The 23,019-nt window shown below is 57.2% G+C and overlaps 1 protein-coding gene across 3 annotated transcripts in view; it reads left to right on the top strand.

Moving 5' to 3' along the window:
• Window positions 1–23,019, top strand: part of SHISAL1 (shisa like 1) — a 78,709-nt gene that overhangs the window by 28,775 nt on the left and 26,915 nt on the right. For all 3 annotated transcript variants that reach the window (XM_086404286.1, XM_086404287.1, XM_086404288.1), the window contains exons 2-4: window positions 883–978; window positions 4,619–4,832; window positions 14,568–14,885. In XM_086404286.1, coding sequence (XP_086260412.1) covers window positions 915–978; window positions 4,619–4,832; window positions 14,568–14,885 — 596 coding nt within the window. In that variant the 5' untranslated portion in view covers window positions 883–914. The remainder of the gene's footprint in view (window positions 1–882; window positions 979–4,618; window positions 4,833–14,567; window positions 14,886–23,019) is intronic.

The following is a 23,019-nucleotide window of genomic DNA, read 5'->3' as shown; positions in this document are numbered from 1 at the left end:
GTGAACGTGACTCCTTTAGGGACCTCGGATGACCGACCACCCAGCATGTGTCTTTTTGTGCGTCTGGTTTGTTTCACTGAGCATAGCCGCCTCGGGGCTCATCCGTGTTGCTGCCTGTGGCAGCGTTTCCTCCCTTTTGAAGGCTGAGTGATGCTCCACGGTTAGCACCTGCCGTGTGGTGTTTACCCATCACCCATCGGTGTGCGCTCAGGCTGTCCCTTCCCTTCACTGCTGTGAACTGTGCTGCTGTAGACGTGGGTGGACACGTATCCGAGTCTCTGCTTTCGGTGTTTGGGGTGTGACCCCAGGGGGCTCATAGCCTGTGGACTCCTCATCCATTTGTCTGTGCCCTGTCAGCTCTGCTGAGTGTGTTTGGCTCGTTGCTGGGTCCCTAATGCCTGGAAGGTGCTGGCTGGATGCATGCTTGCGGTGGGGGTTGGGGGGTGGGGCAGGGAGGGGGTCAGGGCAGGGGCGGTGGAGGGAAGTCCCCGTTAGAACACAGCAGGGAGACCTGGGTCCTGCCGGCCCCTAGCAGCTGCACGAGCTCACTTCTAGTCCCCTTGCTCACCCCCATTCTCATTCCCGTGCCCACCACCCTCAGCCTGCTGGTTATTTCCACCACCTGATCCATCCACACCCCTTTGATGAAGTCTGGTTTTGCCGTGAAAAGAAAGGGAGGTGACAGTTGACTGGTTGGGGAACTCATTCATCCCAGAAAGGAAATTGGATGGCGGCATTGCCCCCATCCGCATCCTGGCCCCTGCTCCAGCACACTCGCGTCCCCGCCCGTGCCTGCTGGCCCCGCCGCGGGCAGCAGAGCCGGTGGTCCGCTCGACAGGCAGGACGGCCCGCAGCTGGCCTCTCTCGGCTCTCATTCTACAGGCAGCGCTCGACGGATCGATGCAAGCCAAACGATGACCAGTTGTGGCCAGCAGCCCTTGAACGTGCTCGCCGTCCTCTCGTTGCTGATTTCTGCAGGTAGTACCCCCCAGGATGCTCGGTGGGAGGTGGGCAGTGGGGGCGGGCGGTAGGCAGGGACAGGAGGTTCCTTTCCGGGGTCACTGCTAGCCCAGCCAGAGTTATGGGTGCTAACGGGAGTCACCCTCGTGAGGAGCTAACATTCGGCGAGGCCCCGTGTGTGTCTGTCTCGGGGAGCTCCGCTGGAAGATTCTCGAGGATGCTGTGGGGGTATCGCAGGCTGCCATCAAGCCCCAGGAGAAGCCCTTAGGTGCAGTGACTTCTCTCCTGGGCCTGGCAAGTCGAAGTCAGGCAATGTTGTAGTCACCTCATTGTGCAGAGGAGGAAACTGAGGCTTGGAGAGGGAACTGGGCAGCCTGAGATGGCACAGCTGGTGTAGGGGCTGGATTCCAACCCAGGCAGCATCATGCCAGGTCCCCGGCCCCCAGCACCCGCCAGTCTCTAAGGTCCGCCCCTCCCCGATCCCAGCAGGAGGGCTCTCATGCACCCCTTCACCAAGATGAGCATAAACCGCGTCCTTCATTTGCCTCCGGGTGAAGCTGGCCGCCTGGAGAAGGGGCACCCGCCTCTGCCATCAGGGCTGGCCCTGCTCTCAGCAAGGCGCCTGCTGGCTCTGTGTCTCTCCCTCTGTCTGCGTGCCTGTTTCTTGGTGTCTCCCTCTGCCCTGTCCCTCTCCCCCTCTTGCCCTTGTCTCTGTCTTTCTCAGGCAGGGATGCACATAACCCCTCCTCACCTCTTGCTCTGACAGGGTTGTGGGTGCCAGCCTGCAGCTTCAGGTCCCTTGCCCCTTTGCTGGCCGTTGTGGCTCAGAAAGAGGCCATGAAGGGCCCCTGGGGCAGAGCCCAAGACAGGCCAAGGCCAGGGGTCTGGGAGTGGCCACCATGCACAGAACTCCTTCCCTGCGGTGGCTTTCCTGAGAGTTAGCTCTTCTTATCCCTGGAGAAGAGGGACTCCTCACCCATTTACAGATGAAGAAGCTGAGGCTCAGGCCAGGAAAGAGACCAGTCCCAGGCCACGCAGTCAGAGAACGTAGTCACCTGGCTGTTAAGTGATGGCCCTGCAGACCCTGAACTTGGCAAATAGGGGGAATCATGGTCCCCTCTCGGGGACCCCAGTTCCTGAGAGAGTGGCTGTTCCTTGGTGTTCCGTCTCTGCTTGGGCCCTTTTTCCTGGTGACTCAAGATGCGCTGGCCTCCTAACCACCATCCCTCTGCCGTCAGGCCCCAGGGCCCTGCTGCGCCCGTACCTGAGGCCAGAAGCATGGCCCTTTGTCATCCCCTCTGTTGCTTACCCCCTCCCTGCCCTAAGCGGGACCTGTGTGCTGTTCACAGGTGCTCCTTGGGGCCCCCAGCCCCCGGGAGACTGCTGGTCTCCCATCACCAGGGGCAAGGAGGCGCAGAAAGGCCCTGATGGCTCAGGTGGTCCTGTACATTCCAGGGGTCAGACCAGTGTCCCAGCTCGGGGCCCAGGGCGCCTCGGGCTCCCTCACATTCTTCCTCAGGAGGCAGCAGTGGCCTTCTGGTCTCTGTCGGATGGTCAAAGCAGGTGGCGCCGGCCCTCCAGGGTGGCCAGGGTGAGCCTCCGGGGACTTGTCCGCCTCCCCTCCCCACCTCCATGGCGGCACTTCCGGCTCCTCCAAAGCCGGGCTCAAAGGCCCCTTCCCAGCTCTGCCCCTTCCCTCCCAGGGTCCTGCAGCCACAGCCTCTCAGCCCAGCCTCAGGGCCCCAGCTGATCTTCCTGACTCCCCACCGGGAGTTGCTGACACACTCAGCCCCTGTGCGCTGAGTGTGAGCCGACCCCCGCCCCCAGCCGAAGATGGAGCTTTTTCATTGACCGGAACACGGCCCAGAACAGTGGCTAGAATTCACTTCCTGCCTCTGCCCTTCACCTCCAGCCTCTGGTACATTGTTCCTCCAGGCCAGTGGGTCCCAAACCAAGTCTTTGCAACCCCTGCAGGTCTTGCTAAGACTCAGCTTATGCTCCCCCCGACCCCGCTCCCACTCGAGTTTCTGTCTCAGAATGCGGGGCTCGAAGCACTGTGTCTGTGACGAGTCCCTGGGGGTTGAGGATGTGGCAGGTCAGGGACCGCACCTCGAGACCGATGCGCTCAGCCTCGGTTTTCTCCTCTGTACTCGGGAATGCACGAGATCAAGTGAGATGGTGAATTCACCGAAGGCTTCCTTAGTGAGCTCTGTGTCCTTAAGATGGTCTTCTTTTTTTTCCAAGGCTGAGAAGGGGTTCTGGAGAGCTCCCCTGACTCCTGAAAGGCTGGGACCCTTCTCTTGCAGTGGTCCTGCCCATCCCCACAGAGGAGGGTGCTGTACTTTGAGGAAGGGGCCCGGGATTTCACGAGGCCACCCAAGCCAGCCTCGGTATCCCAGTACATGAGACCCACCCGCCCACCGGCCAGCACCACCCAGCTGGGATCCCCTCAGCAGCCCCGGGCGCTGGGAGCTGTGTGGGCTGGAGTCTAATAACCTCTCAGCAGAGACAGAGCTTTCAACTAACTGAGGCGCTTCTGCAGAACCAGAGCCTTTGTGGTTGGAGAAATGTATTCAGCCTACGAAGCCCCTTTTGAGCGATACAAATTAGATACAGCAGTCCCTTTTATGAAGATACTAATTAAGCTGGAGTCAGCGGGCTCCAGGTTTTTTTCCATTGTTATATTTGTTCAGGCTTTCACTCCTGTTTATCACCATCGGCATGACTAGTAAATACTGTTCTGGGCTTAGACGGCGTCACCAGTGGCTGAACACCGATCTCTGGCCTTGAGTCAGGGGAATGAGGGTCCGAGGCCAGGGAAGCTTTGTCACCGACTGAGTTTTTTGATGGTCTTTTGTGTGTCAGAAGATGCAGAGGGAGAAATTGTGTTTAAATTCAATGGTCTAGGGGGCTGAGTTATTTATGATAAGAGCTGGGGCCACTGAGGCAGCCCCGTGAGGGCTTCTGGTTCTAGGGGGTCAGTTTAGTTGAAACTAAGATGCAAGCGGACACTGCTTTCTCCACAAGCAGGACCTGGTTCTCGCATCCCTGTCGCTCACCACCTGGGCCAGCCTGGACTTGTTGGCGAGTCCACCACCAAGTCCGCCCAGTGACGGAGGAGTGGAGAGGGTCCTGGACCTTGGATCCAGGCAGGCCTGGATTGGATTCCCCCTCCACCACCTCTGACTGGCTCAGACAGGTCACTGTAGGCCTCTGAGCCTTGGTTTCTCCCTTTGTAAAGTGGGATCCCAGACCTGCCTCTTAAGATGGCCAAGTGGATTAAATCCGATAGAACCGGTGAAGCACAGAGTAGGTGCTCAATTCGTGTTGTTTCCTGATTGGGTGCCTGCTGTATGCAAAACCCTGGGAAAGGATGTCCTTGAGGCTAAGATCAGCTGGGCCTGCAAGGAGCTCCCGGGGGCTCAGTATATAAGCAGGATGGTAGCCTAGGGGGGGCCTAGGAGGGGTCAGGAGCAGGCTTCCTGGAAGAGGGGAGGCTCACCCTGGGCCACAGAAGCCTCCTGGTGAGGGAAGAGGCAGCAAGACCCTAAACTAGACCAACCAGGCTCTGCCCACGATCCTCACGGACTGACGGGTGTCTTGGGCCAGCTGGGCCTGGTGAGGGACCCCCACCAAGCCTGGTGACTCTGTTTTCCAGTCTTGTCCGCGCATTTCCGGGTCTGTGAGCCGTACACAGACCACAAAGGCCGCTACCACTTCGGCTTCCACTGCCCCCGGCTCTCGGACAACAAAACCTTCATCCTCTGCTGTCACCATAACAACACAGTTTTCAAATACTGCTGCAACGAGACAGAGTTCCAGGCGGTGATGCAGGCGAACCTCACGGCCGGCTCTGAGGGCTACATGCACAAGTGAGTACCACGCTGGGGCCCCGGTCAAGCCAGGGTGCTGCCAGGACACCCCAACCTCCCAGCCAGCTGTGGGGTAATCAGTGTGAGGATGGGTGGGCCTGGAAGGTGACAGGTTTTCTGGGCTGCTCTGTCCTTTTCTGGGATGCCTTCTCATCTGAGAAATGGGCACACGACAACACAATACCTGCCTCTCAGGACTGATGGGAAAGCGGAGTGAAGTCAAGGACATGGAAGACTTTCGGTGCTCGGACCTGGAGCCCACGGGACCCAAGTTCCTTTTTCATTCATTGTTTGTTCAACAAATATTGGTTGACATTCCTGACTCAGAAATTGTTCCCACGCAGCCCCTTTCCCTAAGGTGACTGGAACACATGAGACCAGGGCCCTGATAGGCGGGATCTGAATGTACAGAGAGAGGAGGAGTGTGCTGGTAGAAAAGCAGTAAGAATATGCTAAGTAAGGGCACATGTATCAAAACAGTATCCACTTATTCATCTTATGATGAATGAGCAGATTGCACATTTTTAAAAGCCATTGTGTCCTCTGCCTTCACCTATTTAATTTTTGGCCTTTTTCCTATTGAATCATAGGAACTCTTTATATATGAAGGAAATGGGATGCGTTTCATATATTTTCTCAGAGTGTCTTTGAGTTTGTGCTGCTTTTTTCTTCATGCTTAGTTTTAAATTACTATACAGTCAAATTGTACCCATATTTTTGTCGTTTATGCCCGGTGGGGTTTATATCGTCCTGAGATAGGCTTTTCCTACTCTGAGATCATAAAAAGATTCCCTCATGTTTTATTTCTTGTATGTTCATTTTCTTACCTTTAGATATTTGATGTGTCAGGAATTTATTTGGATGTAAGATTTCTTTCTTTAATTTGCCTGCAAGTAGTTTGTGTGGATGTTTATTAGGAATCTAGCTTTACTTTTTTCCTAAATGGGTAGACAGTTATTCCAATAGGAATGATTGAATTGTCCGTCTTCTCCTCACTGATGCAAAATGCCAGCTTCCTGTATACGATAATATACTAAACATGAGTGTCTGGGTAGGTTGGGCCGGCTTTCCTCGGCCTGTTTATGTTTGCTGGCACCTCATTGTGTTCACTACTGTTGCTTTTGATATGTTTTAATATCTTCTTAGTCTATTCCCTTAGATTGTTTGTCATATAAACTTTATAATTAGCTTTTCTAGTCTCTCTGCCAAACAAAAATCTAGGTAGTATTTTTTATGGAGATTGTGTTGGATTTGTAGATTAATTCAAGGAGAATGGACTTTTCCTGACGTTGAATATTCCCTTCCAAGAATACAGGGTGTCTTTCTGTTTGTTCAGCTTTTCTTTCATAGTGTTTGAGAGTTTTCTTCACAGAGAGATTATACATACCTTTTCATTTATTCGTATTTATTTCTTTTCATGCTGCTGTTTTATAATGAGGTGTTTTTTTCTACTGGTTGCTCAGCTGGTAAAGCATCTGCCTGCAATGCAGGTGAACTGAGTTCAATCCCCCTGGAGAAGGGAAAGGCTACCCACTCCAGTATTCTGACCTGGAGAATTCCAGGGACTGTATATAGTCCATGGGGTTGCAAAGAGTCAGACACAACTGAGCAACTTTCACTTTCTTCCACTAAATCTTCTAACCAACTGTTGTTTAAATGCTAAAACCTAATGGTTTCTAAATATAAACTTTTTTACTCAGCCACCTTACTGAAATTCCTTATATTTGTAATACTTTTTCAGTGGACTCTCTTACATGTCCAATTATGCTGTTTGCAAATAATGATGATTTCATCTCCTTCTCTCTAACTTTTGTGCCTCACTTCTTTTTCTTGTCCAATCATGTTGGCTAGTACCTCTAAGACCATCTTTGAAATTGTCAGGCACTCTGATCTCCCTCCTGACTTTAATGGGGATGCTTCAGATATTTTCCCAGTAAGCCTGAGGATGACTCCTGAGGTAGATATATTTTTTTCGTGGTAAGGAAAAAAATCTACTTGGAAGGAGTGGGTTTGTTGAGTGACTAGTGGGGGGATCAGTGTCACCGCTGGGAGCGATGGTGGTGGGAAAGGTCTGAGCCTCAGTCTCTGTGTGATGTTGGGCTTGGATGCTTTGCCACCACACCATGCTCTCTTGGGGGGAGCTGCCTCTTCCCTCTGATCAGGCAGGAGATGCAAATTGCTTGACTATCATCTAAATCTCTTCTCCTCCCACCAAGGCCAGCTCCCCAGCCTGCCTTCCTCAGATGCATGGGTGCTTCCCTTGAATATCTTGCCATCTGCTCAGACCTTAGAATAATTCTGTGTGAAGTAGTTCAGCAAGCCTCTTCTGTCACGAGGGCTGGAATCAAGCCTGGAACTTGACCCAAGCCTTTTTATAAGACCAAAGACTAATTTCTTAAGCCAGGAGGGTGGTGCCAGGACTGAGGTTAGGACCCCAAAGTGTTGTAGTTGCTGGCTGAAAGCCAGACAGAAGACAGAGGCTTGGCAAGGTGGCCAGACTTCTCCAAGGCCCTGGCGACTGGCGTCTGGGATCCTCGTTTTGAACACACAGGTTTCTGTGGTCTGCACGTTCACACAGGATGCACGTGGAATTCTCCACCGTCTCAGCACAATGGGTCCCGGCTGCAGATAATAAAGTGTCAAACCACAAAACAAAGCTCTTCCCTGGGGAGGCATGGCCACACTGAGGAAGTTTAGCTTGGTTTTTATTCTGGAACCTCAGCAAGCATTTTTGGAGCAGGCAGCATGGGGCCGGCTCTGTGTCAACCTTCTGAAGTCACCTGGGAGCCCACCCTTAGTCCCCTTGATGTACAAGAAGGCGAGGTGTGGAGAGGCTGGATAACTTGCCTGACTGAGGCAGCCAGTGCGGGTGGAGCCTAGAGCCGAACTGGATCTAGAGTTGCTTTAATAAATCCGAGACTTCTGTCAATGGCAAGCCCCAGAGCAGGGACCCCCGCCATGACCCCATGGACACATGGGCCTCATCCTCGTTTTGGGGGTCTCTCTGTGCATTGTGAGACACTGGCCACCACTCACTAGAGGCAGGGAGCACCCCCTCCCCACTGATGGGCTGTGACCCCCAACCGAGTCTCCTGACTGCTAAGCACAGGATGCGGGACTTTTCCTGGTTGAGGGCACTGCTCTGAAGGAATGCCTCCTCGTCACTCTCCACTGAGCTTCCTGTCACCTCCCTTCCCACAGACGTGGAGAGAAGCCCAGAAGAGCTGGGCTGCACTCCTCAGCTGGGCTGTTCAGCTCTCTTGGGCCTCACGAGGGAGGCGTGGTGCTTGGTCTCCCGCATCCAAAAGTGTAGAAGAAAGTGGGAGTCACGCAGTACAGAGGAAGGAGCGTTTCTGGGTAGCCTGAGTATGAAATGCCAGAGGAAGAGTGTGGAGAGGCAGCAGGGGCTGGCATGCTGGGCTGGGGGCCCCTGGGCTGGGAGCAGAGGGGGTGGCGCTTGGGCTTCCTCTTGAGGGTGGCACAGGGCCCTGAGGGCTTCAAGTCAGGCTTGTACTCATGGATGGTGCAGGGACAAGGACCTGGGACATTGCAGAAACTATGATGCTGACCTGGACAAGATGGGGGCCCCGAAGAGGGGATGGGCCGGGGACACCCAGGACAGAGCCAATCAGAGCTCAGATAAGAGGCCCTGGAGGGCCTCCTGCTTAGCTGTCGGAGTTGAGGGACCTTGGGGAGAAGGCCTGAGCCCAGGGAGCTGGACCAGGGCCTTGTGTCCAGCCAGAGCTTGTGTCAGAGAGGGGACAACTGGAAGATGGGCTGGTGGGAGTGGGAGGATAGGTCAGTGGTGAACGGGGTGGGACAGGCCTGGCTGGCTGAGAGGTCCTGAGTGCTCCAGGTGTGTGAGGGGAGCCAGGTAAAGTCCGCCTTTAGGACTGTCCTGCCCTCTGGGGCTCTGATCCCTCTGGGCAGGACACCTGTGTTGTCTCGTTAGTCCTCACAGCTACTCTGAGAGCAAGGAAAAAGGGGCTGGGCCCAGGCTGGTCAGGTCACCTACTGCAGCCACAGTTGAGGCCAAGGGATGCCAGGGCCCTTGTTCCACCAGCGGGCTCTGCCACCCCTGGGTGCCTCTAGAAAGCCAGGGCTTGTCTGATGCTGGGGAACATGCCAGACCTCAGCCCAGAGGCCAGATGAAGGTTAATACCCATCTAGATGGACCAGCGCAACTGTGACCCCCACTAGGGCTTTATGAAGATGCAAGGGCCGCCTGACACTCGCCCGCCCCTCCCAGTGAATCAGCCGGGAGGCAGGGCTGGTGGCAGGCAAAAGGAGAGTGCTTCTGATGACTTATTTACTTGTGTTTTTCTGGAGGAACAGAACGGTCTGTTTTGGTTCTGGCTGCTTGGCAGAAAGGCAGGCAGAGCGAGAGAAGCAACCTCGCCAAGCCCACCACCTCAGGGAGATGCCACTTCTAGCCACTCGGGCAGCAGTCCTGGTGTTCAGGAGTGTGTGTGCACCCTCCCATGCCAGGTTCTGGGCAGGACGCTAGCAGCAGTGACCACCCAGGGCCCTGGACAAGCAACAGCAGCAACCTGTTCAGGGCGTGGGCTGGGACGGGGCCTGTGTGGTCGGTGATCAGTCACCTGTTCAGGGCGTGGGCTGGGACGGGGCCTGTGCGGTCGGCGATCAGTGCTCTCTGAGGGCAGAGGTCGCCCCTCTGGCAGTGGGTCACGGACCGGAGTCCTTGTGCGGCACATGGGTGTTCCTTCACAAGGCAAATGGGCTGCTAGAGGTGGGAGCCTGGGACAGGAATTCTCAGAAGACAGCAGAGTCCTCAAGGCCTCACCATGGGAAGTGATGGGTTGTCAGTTTTCCCTTGGCTGCAGTGAAACCTCTTTCCTCCAAAAGCTTTCCTTTCCCCAAACCCAGAGGTGCTCCGGCCACGCAGACACAATGGTCTGAGGAGCATACCTCCTCCATCCTTGCCCGGGACTGCCCATGGGTGGTGATGGGACCACCACCTGGCCTCAGCCGGCTGACATACCTGCTCCTGTCCGGGAAGGTATTCAGCGAGATTTCTCCATCAGAGAAGGCTTGGTTTATTGCTTGAGAAGCACCAAAAGAATGTGAATCAGTAAATATCCCAAAAGATACTGAAAAATTGATATCTATGGTTTTGGCTGGCTTCTTATCTTGCTTCATAAAACAGCCTCTGTTTTATCTTTTGACCTTTACAACACCCACACACACACACCCCCACACACACACTCAGCAAAGGCCCCTGCATCTGGATGAAATTAATTTCCAGATCGCATTTCTAAATTAAATTTTATAAAAACCAGAATGCTCACAGCCAGCCAACCATGGAGAGGCGGGGAGCTGCCTGGGGATGGGGTCCGTGGCCCAGGCTTCTGTGCTGGCTACCAGCTCCAGGGTGGCCTCCCTTGCAGGTAAGAGGGGGTCAGCAAAGGTGGCACCTCCTTCCAGTGCCCCTCTACTTCCTCTGAACTGGAGGGGGGCCGTGAGATCACACTGTCACCCCAACCCCCCAGGCCAGTTAGACTGAGCTGGCTGCGGAGGCCTGTAGCCCAGCAGCGCCTGCGCTTGCCATGGCGATGACACCCTGAGATTCAGGAAGCTCTTGCTGGGGAGGTTGGACCCGGTCCTCAGTTCCCGGTAGAGGGTGAGCCAGGACACATGGGCCAAGCAGATGCGGGGAATTCCTGCCTGGACATCTGTCTCAGACTCGACCTTGGGATTTCCCCCCAGTTGCGCACACTCTGAGGTCACATGGCCCTGTGTCTAAATCCCAGCGCGGCCCCTCCCCAGCTGTGCAGCCTTTGGCAATGACTTTGCCTCTCTGGGCCTCATTTCCTCATCTGTAAATTAGGGAGACCAACTCCTAACTCACAGTATTGTTGCAAAGATTCAGAAACACAGGACGTGGTGATTGCTAGTATTACTATTAACTACTAGAGAATATGGGAATGGCAACCCACTCCAGTATTCTTGCCTGGAGAATCCCATGGACGGAGAAACCTGGTGGGCTACAGTCCATGGGGTCGCAAAGAGTTGGACACGACTGAGCGACTTAACTAACTAGAGAATATGGGTTTCCTGGGTGGCGCTAGTAGTAAAGAACCCGCCTTACCCAGTGTAGGAGATGCCGGAGACAAGGATTCGAGACCTGGATTGGGAAGATCCCCTGGAGGAGAGCATGGCAACCTGGAGAATCCCATGGAGAGGGGAGCCTGGCAGGCTACAGTCAATAGAGTCTTAAAGAGATGGACACGAGTAAAGCGACTTAGCATACATGCACGCACTAGAGAATATGCCTGCTGCTGCTAAGTCGCTTCAGTCATGTCCGACTCTGTGCAATCCCATAGACGGCAGCCCACCAGGCTCCCCCGTCCCTGGGATTCTCCAGGCAAGGACACGAGTGGGTTGCCATCGCCTTCTCCAGAGAATGTGTATAGAGAAAGTAAAATCTAGTGAAGAGGTTATGAATATAAAGTCTGCCATTGTCACCAGCTTGCTATGAGTGCTCAGTATGTGTTAGCTTAAGGAATGTCTGAAGCCGCCCCAGGCTGAGGGCTGGGCACACAAAGATAAGTTAGACCCTGACTCAGCCTCAAGGAGATCTGATCTCGATATGCAAATAGTCCTACAAGACAGCAAAGACAGCAGAGTGTGTTCTGGGAAACCCAGTGGTTTTGGGGGCCCAAGGAGAGGGATTGGACTTAACACAGGACATCAAGGAAGGCTTCCCGAAGGAAGCTGCAGGAAGACAGGGAGGTGGGGCCAGCTGCATGCACAGGAGGTAGGGGGCAAGTTCCAGGCAGAGAAGCAGCGTGGATACAAGCCAGAAGGGGGCTGTCTGCCCAGAGAACGTGGGTGGCACCTGCCTTACTTAGGCAGTGTGGTACTGTGGTTAGGGATGTGTGTTCTGGAGCTGGACTGCTGGGCTTAAATCCTGGCTTTGCCGCTTCACAGCTGTGAGATCTCAGACACTCTTTTAATTCCTCTGAGCCTCGGTTTGCATCTCTGGGCTGAGGATGACGGCAGCAAGGGTTCCTCCCTAGTACGCCGTGAGGGTCGGACAGGCTAGGATGTGTCAAGTGATTAGAGCGATGCCCGCCAGCCGCTGCTTTGGTTGCTGTTGTTGTTTCTTAGCCCTGGTGGTTTAGGCCTAGCTGTGGTCCCGCTCCCAGCCCCTGCAGGCATCGTGGACTCCCTCTCTGCAGGGTAGCATCTGCCCGCAGCTGGCCCTGCCTCTCCCTCCCTTCTCCCCTCCCCCAGCCCCCGCGGCTGCTGCCATGGGAACCACCCAGGAAAAGCCTGGCGCTTCGAGCAACGCTGTGGGGGCTCCAGGGGAAGGTGGAGAGGGGTGCTGGGGAAAACAGGGGTGCCGGGGGCTGGAGTCAGGTCCTCCTCCCGTGTCCATGCAGACTCCTGTCTCAGGATGCCGGACCGCACTGCTGGCCTCTGCTCCCTGGCAGGAATTCACATCCGCATGTCTCCAGGCGGAGCTGGCTTCCCCTTGAAATCAGGCAGCAGGGGGATGTGGTGGGGAAGACTGCCGGTCAGTCGTTCACACCTTAGCAAGAACAAGCCCCTGGGACAGCTGCAGGCCTCAGGGAGGTGGTGGCTGGAGGTGGGGCTGCAGGAGGGATCCAAGGGGCTGTGATGCAGAATTGTGGGGTTACTCATTCCTCAAGCAGCCCGGAAGCCCCAGGCACTTGTCAGTGCCTGCTGGACGTGAGGTGCTCAGGACACCCAGAGCCTCCCCTCGAGGAGCCCCCCGCCCCACACGTGGGGAGGGAAGGCCTTCCAGTTAGAGGGCTTGCATGCATGTGTGTGTGTGAGTGAAAGTCAGCACCCTCCACCTGGGGCCCAGCCCGGGGAGGGGGCTGGAGGACTCGGAGGGGAGCAGCCCCCATCTCACTGCAAAGGCGGAGGCTGAGCACAGGTGAATCAAGTGGGAAAGATCCAGAGTCTGGAAGCCAAGACCAGGAGGAGCTCCACTCCATCTCCTCCAGAAACAGAGACACACCCATGTCCTCCCAGGCTGCACAGCAAAGCCAGGCCGAGAAGAGGCCGGAGCCGGGCCTCCAGGCTCCAGGCTTCAGACAGCATCTAGGGGGCCCTGCCGTGGGGACCCAGGACATCCAGGGAGCCTGTCTGCTGGGAGCTGGGGCGGGTCTCTCCCCGTGGAATGTGGGGCAGCGGGGCTGGATGCCGGCTCTGCCTCCTGGGAGCGCCTCCTCTCTGCCACTGCCTGTGCATGCCCACCTGCACAGATGCCCGCAGCAGGCAGCAGATGGAGGAGGCATTGAGTGATTAATAAGTAGGTCCCTTTAAACAGTCGCTCTCCCGAGCGAGCACTGTTTGGAGCTCAGCTACCCCAGCTGCCATGGCGAGGCCAGGAAGCAGCCTCCCTGACCATCTGGGCACTCAGGGGAGACTCAGACCCTGGCCTGGGCGGGAGGATACACACGACCCAGCTAGCATGGCCCCGGGTGGCGGGAGAGGGTTTGAAGGGCCCTCAGGCCAGAGAGAAGCCTTTCCCAGCCGGGGTAGGTGGGGCAGTGTATCCGGGAGGCTTCCTGGGGGAGGCAGTCTCCAAGAGGCGGTGGTAGGAGTCAGGCAGGAGAGGAAGTAAGGGACTGGGGGCATTGGAAGGGTTGGCCGGGCTGAAGGTATAGCCCCTGGGAAGGCCCGGTGTGCCTGCAAGTTCCTCGAAGGTGGAGACGCCTTGGCAGGAAGCCTGCGCCCCTTCACAAAGAAGCATCTATGGCTCAGAACCCCCATCGTCTCTGCTTCTGGAGGACAGACTAGACCTCAGCGTGGAAGTGCTGGATGAAGAATAAGAGAACCGAGGTCAGGGGCCCTGAGACCCCTGGCTGTGCAGTCTGTGGTGCCTGGTGGGGAGGACTGTGTCGGGGAACGGCCGTGGGGCAGGCTGGAAAGGCATGTGGCTGGTGGAGCAGATGGACCGGTGTGTGCTGCATGGGGTCGGGGGAGGGTAGCTGAGCCCACGCCCTGAGTCCTGGGCTTCTGAGGGGCGGGAGCAGGGGGTGTGATGGAGCAGGCTGGGGCGGAGCTGGCCCCAGGTGGGGAGGCCGGCTGCATTCCACGCAGAACTTCCAGGTACCCGGTGGCCCCAGGTGGACTCTGCGAGGCAGGAACTTGGGTCTGTGCGTCCTAAGACAATGAACTTCCTGCATTTGCTCTGGGCTCAGAAGGATGGGGAAGAGCTGGAGGGGGGAGGGAGGGGTTGGTGAGAGAGGGGGTGCTGAGAGCCTCCTAGGTGGTGGGAACAGCTTCAGCAAGGGCTAGGAGGGTGGGCAAGCGCGGGCCACCTGCGGGAGACAGCTGGCCGGTCTGAGCGTAGCCCCCACATGGGGGGAGGGAAGGAGGGTGAAAGTAAGGGCTCCCACACCATGTGAGCCCCAGATGTCCAGCTGAGAATTCCTTCCCCACCGGAGTTCCTACCCAAGGATGTGGAATCTTGGAGGGGGTGCTTGGGTGGGACAGGGTGCAGGGCAGTGGGATCCGGGAGGTGGCCAGCAGGGCAGGTGGGGGAGAGGTAGTCATGGGGGGTGGGCATGAGAAGAGGGAGCCAAGATTCCCTGTCCCCCCAGAGGGGCCCAACACCCTCTCTGAGACCCCAAAGCAGCTTCCGTACCACGTCTTCTAATGGACCCCGCTGCTTAACTGCAGCCCCCGCGGGGCAGGGGTCCCGGCGTCTCTCAGCCTCTCTCTGTTTGCCCGCAGCAACTACACAGCCTTGTTGGGAGTGTGGATCTACGGCTTCTTCGTGTTGATGCTGCTGGTCCTGGATCTTTTGTATTACTCGGCAATGAACTACGACATCTGCAAGGTTTACCTGGCGCGGTGGGGCATCCACGGACGGTGGATGAAACAGGACCCCCGGCGATGGGGGAACCCTGCCCGGGCCCCCCGGCCAGGGCAGCCGGCCCCGCAGCCCCAGCCTCCCCCGGGCCCCCTGCCACAAGCCCCCCAGGCCGTGCACACGCTGCAGAGAGACAGCCACACCCCGCCGCTGATGACTTTCCAGAGCTCGTCCGCCTGGTGAGTGGCCGCCATCGCTTGTCTTTGATGAGCTTGGAAAATGCTGAATCGTTATTGCTGCTGGGTCTGGCTCATCGATTACTGGACTATTTCCTTATTTGCCAAGAAAAGTTTAAAGTGGCTCCTAATAATAACATATGCCTGTATGGAAAGGTTGAAATGGAGCTTAGGAACAAAGCTTGCAAGTTGGTTTTACTCAGATTCTAGTGTGAGAGCTGCTGGCACTGAGCATGAAATGGAGTTGTGAGTTTCCTGGCTGCCAAGGCAAAAAGGGAAATTGGATGGCTTTCCAAGTTTTCAGTCTGGTCAGAGGATGCAAATTGATCTGCCAGGGGCTGAGGGAGAAGCTTTTTTTCCAGCATCAAGTTTGAAAATAAGCATATTACTGGGTTCCATCGTGCATGTATGTTGAGTCACAGAAAGGCATCTGAGGGTGATGCAGTCAGGCTGCTCAGTGATGGCTCAGGGGAAGGGAAGAAAGTCGGCAAGGGGGATGTGGGATATTGGTTAGCCTGATAGGGTGGCTACCCCAGCAGAGCCCCCATTATCCTGCCCCAGGAGCACATTCATGGTCACTGCAATTCTCATATCTATTTGTCTCCAGTCTGGTGGGGGATGGGGGATACCCTAACCTGGGGGTCCCTGGGCAGTGCAGGGCTGGAGGGAAAGGGGAGGGGGTCTGTGTGTTTTGGAGCAGGACCCCATTGTGCGGATGACCAGCACCAAGCACAGGCACCAGCCCCTGGAGGAGCCAAGCTGAGCAGAGGTGCTCAAGTTCGGAGTCAGGTGTGGGGTTCAGGTGCTCTGCAGGGGCGGGGCTGCAGCCATGGACACACAGGACATGGGGTACGTCATCCCAGGACATAATAGCACCAAGTCAGCCTGCAAGATCCGGTGCAGAAACCTCCAACACGGTGACCCCTGCCGAGTCCATGCGCTTGACAGGCAGCCCGGCCCCAGCTCTGCCAGTTACCAGCTCCGTAACTTTGGGCAAGCCCCGTCACCCTCCTCACCTGCCCGTCCTTGTGAAGGAGCGGAGTGTAAGGACCTGCACTGCCCATCCCCACCTCCCGCCGCCCCAGGGGTGTGCTGCTGCTGCTGCTAAGTAGCTTCAGGCGTGTCTGACCCTGTGCGACCCCATAGACGGCAGCCCACCAGGCTCCCCCATCCCTGGGAGTCTCCAGGCAAGAACCCTGGAGTGGGTTGCCATTTCCTTCTCCAATGCATGAAAGTGAAAAGTGAAAGTGAAGTCGCTCAGTCGTGTCCGACTCTTAGCGACCCCATGGACTGGAGCCCACCAGGCTCCTCCGTCCATGGGATTTTCCAGGCAAGAGTACTGGAGTGGGGTGCCATTGCCTTCTCCGAGGGGTGTCCCGAGGATCAAACAAAATGGCTGGCGCATAGTAGGTGCTCAGTGAACCGTTGCTGCTTCTTTGTTGGAGACGCAGCCCAGCTAGTTCATGATCATTTAAGTAGCTAACAGATTGTGACCTTTTCAATAATGGATGACTTAAATAATTAATAAGATACACTTAAATCAGCTTGTGCTTATTGATCGAGTAATTGCCCCATCTGTCACACAGCAGACAAAGAGGCAGGCGTGCTCAGCTCAGTTGGACAAATGTGGACTGGGTGAGTCCTCTGGGCAGGGCACTCGAGCCGGGCTCCCGGTAATGTGGAGGTGATGGGTGAGAAGGGGCTGCTCTTCACTTTGAGGAGCGGGGAGGGGACGCACAAGCCCACCCAAAGCTACAGACCATGAAACCGCTGTTGGCTCAGCCCCAAAGGTGGGGTTTCCTGAAATGTGGGTCTCTCACTGAAGACACACCTGGGGTGTTTGTCAAAATAAATTCCTGGGTCTCAGCCAGAGCCTCCTGATCAGAGATCTCTGGAGGTGATGCCTGTAGGCATGACAGTTTGAGAACCACTGCAAAATGTCGTTCCCAGGAGCCGAGTGTTCTGAGAGCTGAGAATCTACCGTGTAGATGAAGGTAGTTCTGCCTCATCCCTCCATCCCTCCCCGTGTACTTGACAAGACCACGATGTGAGCCCATCTTTCTGGGGAGGTGCCGTTCTGCCTGCAGGCAGCCCGCTCCAGTATTCTTACCTGGAGAGTCCCGGGGACAGAGGACCCTGGCGGGCTACAGTCCACAGGGTCGCAGAGTTGGGCACAACTGAAGCACCTTAGCACGCACGCACGCTCCTCAGAACCCGGATGGCTTCCCTGCACCATAAGGGACCGCGTTGGTCCACTTCTGAGTTGCTGCGTCTGGTCCTAACAGTTCTCAGTCTCTCCCTTGCTGTTAACCCTTGCCTGTCTCCAAGGTCTCCCCCTTTCCACACCACGTGCCTCCTGTGTGCCAGGCGCTGTGCTGTGCTATCCAGATAAGGTTCGAGGCAAGTGGCTGTGGACAGGAAAGAGCATGCAAGCTTTGGGGGGTGGTCCGTGATGTTCGAGTTCGTGGCAACTATATGAAAGGCTGAGGTCACGGCCCACAGGGTCTGCTGTCTGCAGGGGGAGACGTTTCATTTTGGAACTCAGGGCCGCTGCATGCCCTCCTGGGTCGCATAGGCAGACTCAGAACGGAGTTTCCATCACTACGTGAGCCTTCCTTCAAGAGCAAGCTTCAGGAACATGCAAGGACCTAACGGGGGTGGGGGTCCCCGGAGTGCTGCCGGCCTCCCGTTCTGCCCTCCACTCCCTGCGTGACCTTGGGCCGGGGCCTCTGGCTTGGGCTTCTGGTTTGCCAGCTGAGGGGAGAAGGGATGGAGCAGACCTTCGTGTTGCTGGGCCTCCTTGATTCAAGGAGTGAGCACCCTTGGCTCCAGCAATGTCTACTGAGTGCTTGCTGTGTTCTGGGCACTGTCTGTATCCTTTCGTCCTTTCCAGGATCCCTTGGGCTAAATGCCCATGGCACGGGCACCAGCCCCAAGGTCCCCAGTCAGCAGGGTCAGCACGTGATGGGGGTGGCGGGCAGGTGAGCAGTCTGGCTCCAGCCCCTGCCCTCCTGCCACTGGACGGCGGCTCCCCACCCTCTGGGCTGCCAGGAATCCCTGCCCCCTCCCGGTGTGGACCTGTCTGCCTTTCGGTTTGGCTAAAGTTCCCCAAACAGTCCCTGCCCCTCCCTGACTCTGTGCAGGAGCTGGGGACGCAGACACAAGCAGGGCAAACGAAGTCAAGGTTGAGAGCAACCATCCCGGGATGGAGGTTGCCATCCCATACAGGAGGGCACAGGCAGGCTGTGGGGCTGAGCTGGCCGAGGTCAAACAAGCCTCTCTTTGTGGGCAGCGGTGGCGGGGGGCAGGCAGGGGGAGGGCTGTGGCGTGCTCACGGGTGCTGTCAAACCAGGGGTCGGGGGTGGCTGGAGAGTCAGGGCTGGGTTGCTGCCATCAGTGTTTCTCCTGGAACAAGAGCTCGAGTCTGTGCCGCTTTACTCCGAATTGTCACCTGCATCTTCCAAACACCCACGTTCCAGCCGTTGTGAGTGCTTCCCCGGGGCATCGCCGAGACGCGTCTCCTCGAGCACGGAGCCCATCAGCTGCTCCCTAAGCCTGTCTCGTTCTCTCTCTTTCGACTTTCACCTCAAGAACTCTTCGTGGCCTCTCTCTCTCCCCCCTTCCCCCATCCCAGTCCTGTGCTACATGGATGACCCCAGCTGCTCCAGCTCCTGGAGGCGCCTCCATTCCTGGCCCACAGCCCAGCTTCTCCCCACACGGGGAGGAGGACCAGGGGTTTTCCTCTTAGAACAGGGGCCGGGGAGGAAGGGGGTCTTGCTTGGTTCCCGGAGTCTCCATCACGAGATGCCTCCCTCTTCTGGGGGCCTCACACACCCGTTCTGGCCCTTATTTGGGGACAGAGGACTCTGGAGTCAAGTTCCAGGTCTGGACAACTCCAAGGGAGATTGAGGCAGGAGGCTTGTCACAGGCACCCCAGAGGGGAGGCCCTAGGGGGGCTGCTGCTTCCCAGTCCAGCGGCTGGGAGGAGGGCTGGGCCTGGACACCCAGCAGTGGACTGAGTTGACCCTTAGCACTCCAGCGGAGTCCTGTGTGGGGCAGGGCTCAGTGAACACTCAGAAACCCATGGAGGAGGCCATGGGCACTGCCCTCTCCAGACAGTCAGCAGGGCTGGACTCCGTGTCAGGTGGTCAGGGCACAGAGACACAGATGGAAACAAGGTCAGAGACAGGAGAGAGAAGGAAGTGGCCACTGCTGAGTGCTGACCGCGTCCCAGACACCCATCACGGGCTCCATCAGTGGGGTTGGCACATGTCGATCGTAAAGCCATCATCCTTCGTCAGTGGATTATGTTAGTGTCATCATCGCTGTTGGCGTTGCTGGAAGCAGCTCATGTCTCAGGGCAGGAGTCGGATGGCACCACATGTGGGCTCTGCGGCCTCAGGCAGGCCCTGCCACTGGCCAGTGCCTCGGTGTCCCCGTGTAAATACCAGGCAGGGGTCGTAACCACCCTGAGAAGTAAACGGGCCGATCCTGGTACAGGACTCGGCCTGGTGCCTGACCCCCAGGTGTCGGCGGTTCTTGAGGTCATTTCACATTTGGGTAAATAAACACGGTTTAGGTCCTGCCTTGCCAGGATTGACGGGGAGGCAGAAGCAGTCTCCACCCCGAAAGGGCCAGCCACACGCCACTTGTCCTGTAGGGGTGCTGAGCCCCGGTTTCGGATACGGAAGCTGGGAGGTGGGGGCTAGAAGGAGTTCGTTGACCTGCCCAGGCCAGCCAGGAAAGGGGAGACTGAGCAGGGCCCCAGCCCAGAGCCAGTGGCCTCTCTGCTGGGGGCTCGCAGAGCCTCGAGAGGGGTGGCCTCTTCCATGGGAGGGGGCAGGAGCCTCTTCATCAGAAAGTCCTCCAGCAGCGTGTGGGCTGAAGTGGCCCCAGGCTGCTCCTTAAAAAGCAGTTTCAGAGGCCGAGCCCGCATCTCTGAGCATCACGTGCCTGAGTCCCGGCGGACGCACGCTGCCTCCATCTCCTTCACTGGAAATGCCGTATCCTCACCACCTGTTTCACCTCTCAGAATGGCCTTGGGGCGACCAGGGCCACCCCTCATCACTGTTGTCCAGAGCAGGGACCCTACAGCCCCTGAGTTATGGAGCTTTTGGTCTGGATCGGGATTGGGGACAATCAGGTGATCAAGGGCAGCTGCCTTCTGTTCATTTCAGGAGGAAGCCAGATTTCCCTTCGTTTACATGATAACAGCCTCAGACTGCAGCATTTCCTACTGAGATCCACTGCAGGCTCAGTCTGTCCTGGCTCATTTCCTTCTGAAAAGTGGTGACACGGCGCCCCCGATATTTGCTCATCACGTCCCCCTGGAGAAGGAAACGGCAAACCACTCCATCGTCCTTGCCTGGAGAATCCCACGGACAGAGGGGCCTGGTGGGCTGCAGTCCACAGGGTCGCAAAGAGTCAGGCACGACTGGGTGGCTCACGCTTCTCCCTTGTGCACTTGGCATGCTGGTTTTCTTCCGCGTGTAGGGATGTTTCACCTTGATGCCCCTCACACGCCAGCTGGCTCACCGGCCGCGGGAGGACAGTTCTGGGCTCTGCGTCTCCCCCCACCCGGTCAGCTTTTTGCCCCAGCTCAGGGTCGAGCTCCCGGTGAGTCTCGTCTCTGTCACTGTGCCACGGTTCCCGGGGTTAGACCCTGCACCCACTGCAGGCATGTCTGGTGTTCAGGGCGCACAGTAGGTGCTCAGCAAGTGCTGTTTGGTTGACATGGCAGCTGCAGAGCTGGAGCTACGCACCCCTGCCGTGTCATCCAGCCCTCAGGCTGTGTGGCTCTTTGCCAGTGCCAGCCCCCCCAGGGGTGTGGGGGCCCTAAAGGAGAAAGAGGAGGGGACCTGGGGTGTTGCGGGAACCGCCCTGGCTTCTTGCTGCAGCTGTGGGGAGAGGGGACCCAAGACATGGTGTTATGCCCCCTGCTGCTGTATCGTCGTATTCACGTGAGTCGTTGTCCCTGGGGATCACGGTCAGACGCTCCTGGCTTTGAATCCCAGCTTGACTCCTCTGGACCTGTCTGAGCCTCGTTTTCCTCATCTGTAAAATGGGGACAATCACAGCCTAACTTCACAGTGAGGTCTTGGGACTTGTTGACGTTCTGGTTGCCTTCTAGGATTCCCGCCCCCCGCCCCTTGGTCCCTGCCTGGTCCCCTCTGGTTCATCCCACCTCCCCATCAGCCCCAGATAAGGGGCTTCAGCTCCTATTCTGGTCCCCAAGACTCTTCCCAGCCTACCTCAGTCTCTCTGAAGCCTCAGGCTCTGCCCTCTTCCCTCTAAGACACAAGTGAGCAAGTCGAGCACTGGAAACCTTGGTGACAATTGCTGTTTAGACCCACCCCTATCGTTATTTCCCTGCTAACAGCCCCCCTGAGAACTGAGCTGTGCAGCTTTTTCCTCCCCTTTCACAGATGAGAAAACACAGGCCCAGAGAGGCTAAGTGACCTGCCTGCAGCCATGCTAGTAAGTCCACGGACCTCAGCCAGGGTCTCTCTAGTCCAAAGTCTCCCGGAACAAAGTCCAATCCCGAGCCCACCGCCGCAGCCCCTGTCGCTCTCAGAGCCTCTTCTGTCTCCCGCTCCCTCACCTAGAACCCACCCAGCTCATTGCAGAACTCATCCGTGCCTCCCCTGTGGGGTCCCTGGAGTTCACCCGACTCCGGAGCCTCCCCCAACACCAGGCAGAGCACAGCCATCGCTTTCTTCCCGGCTCTGCGACCACAGTCTGTGGTGTGTGGTTTCGGCAGGGAAACCAGCCAACGGCAAGAAATTCCAGAAAATTAGGAAACAAAGGGAGAGGACGAGATATCCTCTTTCCTTGGCGCCACATCAGACACCGAGGAGGCCTCCGTGACTGGGATTCCGAAGGCAGTGGATTCAGAGTCGGCCTGGGGTTTCAGTGCTCGGGGCTTCCGGCTGGGCCAGGACACCGCGGCCCTGTCCCCTCGCATCCCGTCCTTCCTGGCTGGGCCCTGCCTTCCCCCACCCGGGCTGGTTGACACGGGAAGCCACCCTCTGCCAGCTCTCCCAGTTTGCATCTTGTTCGCATGGCTTTGGTGGAAGCCCGGGAGAGTGTTTGCTCATCAGCGTGACTCGACGACTCGGGGGAATACATGAGGGATGGGGGTGGTGGTGACGGAAAGTCCAGCCCGGAGGCCTCACTTGCTGTGTATCCTCAGATGCATTGCTGGCCCTCTCTGAGTCTCCGTACCTGCTCTGGACAACGGTGATGAGAGGTGAAGGCGGGTACATGGACGGGCCCAGCCCAGGGCTCAGCGCACAGTAGGACCGCAGGGAGCACGGACGCTATTCCTAGGGAGCACCCCGTCTCCCCTCAGCAGCTGGCCTGTCCCTCCTTACCCCGGGGAGGGCAGAGAGCCTGACTTCTCCTTGGGGAAAATCAACGTGGGGGCCAAGAGGGAACACTTGGGTTTGGCGCTGGGGACTGAACATGAGGTGGGGAGCGCAGGGGCAGATGGCACTGCTCCAGCACCCCGTGTCCGGCCCCAGCCCCGCTAGGACAGAAGAGTGAGTGAGGGTTTTGTCTGCCTGACTCCGTGCCTCACTCTTAGCTCTCAAATACTTATTTGATGAATCCTCGTCTTAAGGGCCAGAGAAGGCAATGGCACCCCACTCCAGTACTCTTGCCTGGAAAATCCCATGGATGGAGGAGCCTGGTGGGCTGCAGTCCATGGGGTCGCTAAGAGTCCGACATGATTGAGCGACTTCACTTTCACTTTTTACTTTCATGCATTGGAGAAGGAAATGGCAACCCACTCCAGTGTTCTTGCGTGGAGAATCCCAGGGACGGGGGAGCCTAGTGGGCTGCCATCTATGGGGTCACACAGAGTCGGATACGACTGAAGCAACTTAGCAGCAGCAGCAGCATCTTAAGGGCAAGAAAACCAAGGCACAGAGAGGTTAGGTAATAGGTCCAAGGTCACCTTGCTGGTCACCCGAAGCCTCAGCGTTTGAACCCAGGCCATCTGCTCCAGCCCAGGCTGTCAGGGCTGGGTCTCCAGCCTGGTCCCTTTGTCGAGGGAGCTGGATGGGAGGAGCAGCTGGAGTCAGGAGACAGAGCTTGAGGGCCTCCACATCCCCCTGAAGCCTTGGGCAGGAACTGG

The sequence above is a fragment of the Bos grunniens genome, chromosome 5 (genome assembly GCF_055505025.1).
Source record: "Bos grunniens cultivar Pamir isolate PY7600 chromosome 5, Bosgru_T2T1.0, whole genome shotgun sequence".
Lineage (NCBI taxonomy): Eukaryota > Metazoa > Chordata > Mammalia > Artiodactyla > Bovidae > Bos > Bos grunniens.
This window is presented reverse-complemented; position numbering and strand designations above follow the sequence as displayed.